Source organism: Ranitomeya imitator, chromosome 2 (assembly GCF_032444005.1).
Source record: "Ranitomeya imitator isolate aRanImi1 chromosome 2, aRanImi1.pri, whole genome shotgun sequence".
Taxonomy (NCBI): domain Eukaryota; kingdom Metazoa; phylum Chordata; class Amphibia; order Anura; family Dendrobatidae; genus Ranitomeya; species Ranitomeya imitator.
This window is the reverse complement of record NC_091283.1, coordinates 484,267,779-484,273,477: the sequence shown is the minus strand read 5'-3', so window position 1 is coordinate 484,273,477 and position 5,699 is coordinate 484,267,779. Positions and strand designations below refer to the sequence as shown.

Sequence of the window (5,699 nt, the reverse complement as noted above, 5' to 3'; positions counted from 1 at the left end):
TCTTCCGACAAAAAACGGAATAGAAAACCGGAGAAGACGGATCCGGCATTTCCCCCATTGAATATTATTGGTGCCGGATGGCGCCTGATAGCCCAGCGTTCCTTCCGGTTTGATGCCGGATCCGGCGTCAAGTCGATTCCGGCGTCTGGAAAAAACGTGTACTGTAACGTTTTTTGTCTCCGGCGAAAAAGCCGGAAAGGCCGGATCCGGTCTTTCCGGCTTTTTACAACAATGCATGTCTATGGATGCCGGAAAGCGCCGGATCCGGAAAAAATCGGATCCGGCGGCCGTATCCAGCTTTTTACACTGAGCATGCTCAAAAAACTTTGATCAGCCCCCTGGACTATATATAAAGCAGGGCCATGAGGCCTTCAGCCATTTCCAGCCCAAAAGCAGAAGAGCCAACACCCTGCCAAGACGGAAGGAGCCAGAGAGCCTGCCACAGAGCTGAGAGCCTGCCACAGAGCTGAGAGCCTGCCACAGAGCTGAGAGCCTGCCACAGAGTCGGGAGCCTTCCACAGAGCCGGGAGCCGATTCCACAGAGCTGAGAGCCTGCCACAGAGCCGGGAGCCGAGAGCCTGCCACAGAGCTGAGAGCCTGCCACAGAGCCGGGAGCCTTCCACAGAGCCGGGAGCCGATTCCACAGAGCTGAGAGCCTGCCACAGAGCCGGGAGCCGAGAGCCTGCCACAGAGCTGAGAGCCTGCCACAGAGCCGGGAGCCTTCCACAGAGCCGGGAGCCGATTCCACAGAGCTGAGAGCCTGCCACAGAGCCGGGAGCCGAGAGCCTGCCACAGAGCTGAGAGCCTGCCACAGAGCCGGGAACCGAGAGCCTGCCACAGAGCCGGGAGCCGAGAGCCTGCCACAGAGCCGGGAGCTGAGAGCCTGCCACAGAGCCGGGAGCCGAGAGCCTGCCACAGAGCTGAGAGCCTGCCACAGAGCCGGGAGCCGAGAGCCTGCCACAGAGCCGGGAGCTGAGAGCCTGCCACAGAGCCGGGAGCCGAGAGCCTGCCACAGAGCCGGGAGCCGAGAGCCTGCCACAGAGCTGAGAGCCTGTCACAGAGCTGAGAGCCTGCCACAGAGCCGAGAGCCTGCCACAGAGCCGGGAGCCGAGAGCCTGCCACAGAGCCGAGAGCCGAGAGACTTCCACAGAGCTGAGAGCCATGTCTCCGGGGAGGCCTCCTCCTCCTCGCCGTCCACGCACAGAGGTTAGTATGAACCAAAGGTGTGTGTGTGTGTGTGTGTGTGTGTGTGTATCATCTATTCTTTTATGTTTCATTGTAGGAAGCTGATGAGGCTGAGTCCCCCGGAGAAGAGGTGGTCCCCGAAGATGAGGGAAGGGGTGGAGAAACCCACGGAGAGGGCTCACAATTGGTATATATCTGTGATGTATTGCGGAAACACACCCTACACTACACACAAAACATAACACTAGATGCTTACAACAAAATACATAGAAACTGATACTTTCAAACCACACACAACACATACAAAACATATATATCACATGGCACACAACACATAGAATGGCTACCAACAACCCCATAATTTTTTATTTTTGTATTCTAGAGTTCTGAATCTGGTGCCCAAGCAATAGGTCCTTCCAGTGGCTCCCGGGGTCGTCGGCGACATTCACGTGGCGGCCGTCGTCATGTAGGTTTTTTGTTATTTTTTGGGTGCAGGTTAGCAATGTTTCAAATTTGGTGTTAATTTTTTCCCCCTTTTCAAACAGGTTTCACAGCGTGCTCCAGATTCGGACGGTGAGGAGGTCGGCCTTGATATTGACCTCCTCATCGATCTTGTCAGAGACAGGGAGCCGTTGTGGAATATGGGTGACCGCCGCCATGCTGATCTCTCAGTGACCCGTCGACTCTGGGAGCAAATCTGCTGTGAACTGATTCCGAGGTGGGAGGACCTAGATGTTCAGGCCCAGATTCAAGAACGTAAGTATCCTCAGTTCAGTTTTGGTGATGCATTCTAAAATGCTGTTTCTAACCAAGTTGTCTTTCTCCTATTTTAACAGGTGAGCGGATTGTGAATCAGGGATCGCTTTAAGAAGGAGTTCAATAAAGAGATGCAGGCCCGGAGTGGATCTGGAGGACGCAGGAGCACGTACAAATACGCAAGGGCCCTGTCGTTCCTCAGGTCAACGATGGTCACCCGAAGGTAAATATTACCCACCACATGCACTAATGTTTTACATGTCTAACCTCTTTTGCTCTTTCAGCCAGGGCCATGCAATGACAGTATATTAATTGTTTGTTTCTCTCTTTTTCCACAGTACCGTTGGGAGCACTCTGGAGCCTGCAGCACAATTGAACACTTCTGGGGCGATCCCTCAAGAGGCCGCCACCGAGGGACACTTTGACAGTGAGGAACCCTCTGCACCTTCCCACTCTGCACCTTCCCACTCTGCACCTTCCCGCTCTGCATTTTCCCACTCTGCACCTTCCCACTCTACCGATCCCTCTTTCCCATCCACGAGCACTGGAGCATCCTGGCCGGTTCCATTGCATGTAGCTGCTGGTGAGAACATAGCGTTTCCTGTACCCCACCCTTCTGCTGCAGCCACCTCTAGTACACCTGTAGCATCGGGGCGGTTTCGCCAGAGGGGTCAGATACATAGTTATGCTCCCGAGTTCTTGCACCTGAACGCATCGTTCCAGAACTGTCTGAAAGTTTTGTCCGAGCAAATGGCTGCAGGATTCAATTTCATAAATAAAAGTATGCTCGAGATGCATACACTTCTGGTAACGATGCGTTCAGAGGCAAAACAGTCCCCGAACAACACTTTTTTTCAGTCGGTGCTTGAGCAAATGGAGACGCTATCTACTTCTCAGCAGATGCAAGTAATGGAATCCTGCCAGTCTACTCTAGCGCTAATTGCCTCTAGAGCAGATAGTTCTTCCAACCATCCTCCAACTTGCCCCCCTTCCTCCACTGTCCACCACTACAGCCAGTACCATCCTCCTGACCCGTATCGCCAAACAGACATTGCCCCATCACGCCCAACTCGCCATCATCCACATCGTGCCCCGTCCCACCAGCCACACCACCAGCCCCGTGCCCCTTCCCACCATCCACACTATCAGCATCCCTCCCGTGCCACTTCACACCCATATGATGATCCAGACCCATACAACTTCCCATCTACTTCATCCTCACCTCCTCTCCCTGCCCACTTCCAACAGACTGTATCACCCTCTTCCCAAACATCTTCTATACACATCACTCATTCTGCCACCCAGTCCTCCCAAAACATTTCGTACACCCCTCCACCCTACCAAATTTCTAACCCCAATCCCACTTTCTTGTCCACCCGCTCAATAGCTTTCTCCACTCCTTCACCCCTAACCGGTGAACATTCTCCACCACCATCACATTCCTCTCTCCACACTCCCACTGTCGAAGTGTCCCTATCAGACAGTGCCTCCGATAGTATCTCCACCCCGACGTATGAAAACATTTAGTACCCCATTTTTTTGTGTGTTACATTGTTAATAAAAGTTTTTGGTTGAAAAATCTCTTGTATTTATTCATTAGGAACAAATAACACTTTTGTAAAAAAAAGGTTTATTGGTAACAGTAGAACTTTGGGTATGCACATCTTGATTTAAAAATAAACTCAAACAGGTACCCAACATGGTTAAAAGGTAAACCCAAACAGGTACGCAACATGAGGGTAAAAACCAAACTGGTATACAACATGGGTAAGGTAAAAACAACAGGTACGCAACATGGGTAAAGTTTAAAGTTATTACTAGGTATACACAAAGTGTTTAAACTATATCATCCTGCCAGTGTATTCTTCCTTGGGGTGAAATAAAATATTCTGCAAAGTGATCCCGTATTCTGGACACTGTGGCAGAACTTCTGTATGTATGGATGCTGTAATCCATCAAGGTGGTTTTGGCAGAATGGTCCTCAATGGAAAGCTGTTCCTTGGATATAACATAATTGTGGAGGACAACACACGCTTTCACCACCTCATCCACAGTGTTTGTGTTTAAGTTTATGGATGTCAAGAGAACTCTCCATTTGGCGGTTAGGATCCCAAACGCACACTCCACCATTCTCCTTGCACGTGTGAGTCTGTAGTTGAAAATTTTTTTGGTATTGGTTAAACCACGGCTGGAGTAGGGTTTCAAAAGATGCTCTGAAAGCTGAAAAGCTTCATCCCCAACACATACAAATGGCATTGGTGGATCGGAAGTTTGAGGCAGTGGTCTTGGGGGGGGAAATTGAAAGGTTTTTCCATATAAATGCCGCCCCATAGAAGACAGTTTGAAAACTTGCGAATCATTAGAACGACCATACGCCCCAATGTCCACCGCTACAAATTTGTAATCCGCATCGGCGATGGCCATCAGCACGATGGAAAAGTACTTCTTGTAGTTGAAATACTGAGATCCAGAACCAGCCGGTTTCACGATACGGATGTGTTTCCCGTCCACCGCACCCAAGCAATTGGGAAACTGGCACACTTCCAGGAATCTGTCAGCTACTTCCAACCATGTCTGCATTGTGGGATGTGGAATGTATTCTTCATGCAAACAGTCCCACAGTGCACGGCAAGTGTGCCTCACTATTCCTGATATTGTGGAAATGCCCAGTCTGAATTGAAAATGTAGGGAAGACAGGGATTCACCGGTTGCTAGGAATCTGTGAAGAAAAGGAAGGAAGAAATTACTACAAATTCAAAATATCAAATAAAGAGTCCACAACAAAAGTTGATGCAAAAAGAATGCTTACCGAAGAGTCACCATCAGACGCTCAGCTGGGGTAATGGAGAATCGGCAATAGGTATCACTCCTTCTTATCAGATGTTGAACCCGCTCCACCAATATATCAAAGTTCTCCGCTTTCATCCGAACATAGCAGAAAAACTTTTCAGGGTCACCTCGAAGCTCCATATACAACGTTGAAAAGACTCCCCGGGTCATTCTCTGTGCCGTGATGGGGTGGATCCACAAACGGCGTCGTCGCAGACGCATTACACGCTGTCTCTCTTCCTCTTTCTCAATCACAATAGCTTTTAATCGATTCGCCTCTGTGATGAAATCCACGTTGTTCTGCAGAATCTTTGCAATAATGCCCTCCATCTTGCTCTGTAGCTTGCTCCTCTCCAACCCGTCACAGATGTTAAGAACACTGTATATATAGTTTTCAGCCGGCCAATCACCTTAGCCTTTCAGGGGGCGTTTTTTAAAGCCGGATCCGTAAAAAACCGGAAAGAAAAACGGACGAAACGGATGCGACCGGACAAGCCGGATCAGGTTTTTTGCCGAATCCGGACAACGGATCCGGCTAAAAAACCGGATCCGGCTCGTCCGGTTGCATCCGGTTTCTTTAAAAAAAAAACGGATCCGGTGATGCGGCGCGACGCCGCATCCGGCATCCGGCAAAAAACCTGATGTGTGAAAGCAGCCTAAGGGAGTTTCCATGGGGGCTAAATTCTCACCCTCAGTAGCAAATCTAGTAATGGCTTGGTGAGAGGAAATGTACATTTTCAGTGATAATAACCCTTTTTCTCAGGACATTGAATGGTATTTAAGATATATTGATGATTTATTAATGGTTTGGAAGGGCAATCAGAACTGCTTGGAGCAATTTATCTTTTATATAAATATAACAATCCATTCAATCTAAAATTCACTTACATGTTTGATAAATTCACTATCAAATTTTTTGGATTTATGTC

At 49.2% G+C, this 5,699-nt stretch overlaps 1 protein-coding gene across 1 annotated transcript; it reads left to right on the top strand.

Moving 5' to 3' along the window:
- Nucleotides 1–2,042: 2,042 nt before the first annotated feature.
- Nucleotides 2,043–3,520, top strand: LOC138664572 (rho GTPase-activating protein gacK-like). The gene is made up of 2 exons (XM_069751378.1): nt 2,043–2,164; nt 2,280–3,520. Exons 1-2 carry the CDS (start codon nt 2,073–2,075, stop codon nt 3,466–3,468), a joined length of 1,281 nt encoding a protein of 426 aa, XP_069607479.1. The 5' UTR covers nt 2,043–2,072; the 3' UTR covers nt 3,469–3,520.
- The last annotated feature ends 2,179 nt before the right edge of the window (nt 3,521–5,699 follow it).

Coding starts and splice junctions, on each gene's coding strand:
- LOC138664572 (XM_069751378.1), top strand. CDS start 2,073: ATGCAGGCCCGGAGTGGATCTGGAGGACGCAGGAGCACGTACAAATAC. Junction 2,165..2,279: donor TCAACGATGGTCACCCGAAG/GTAAATATTACC, acceptor CTTTTTCCACAG/TACCGTTGGGAGCACTCTGG.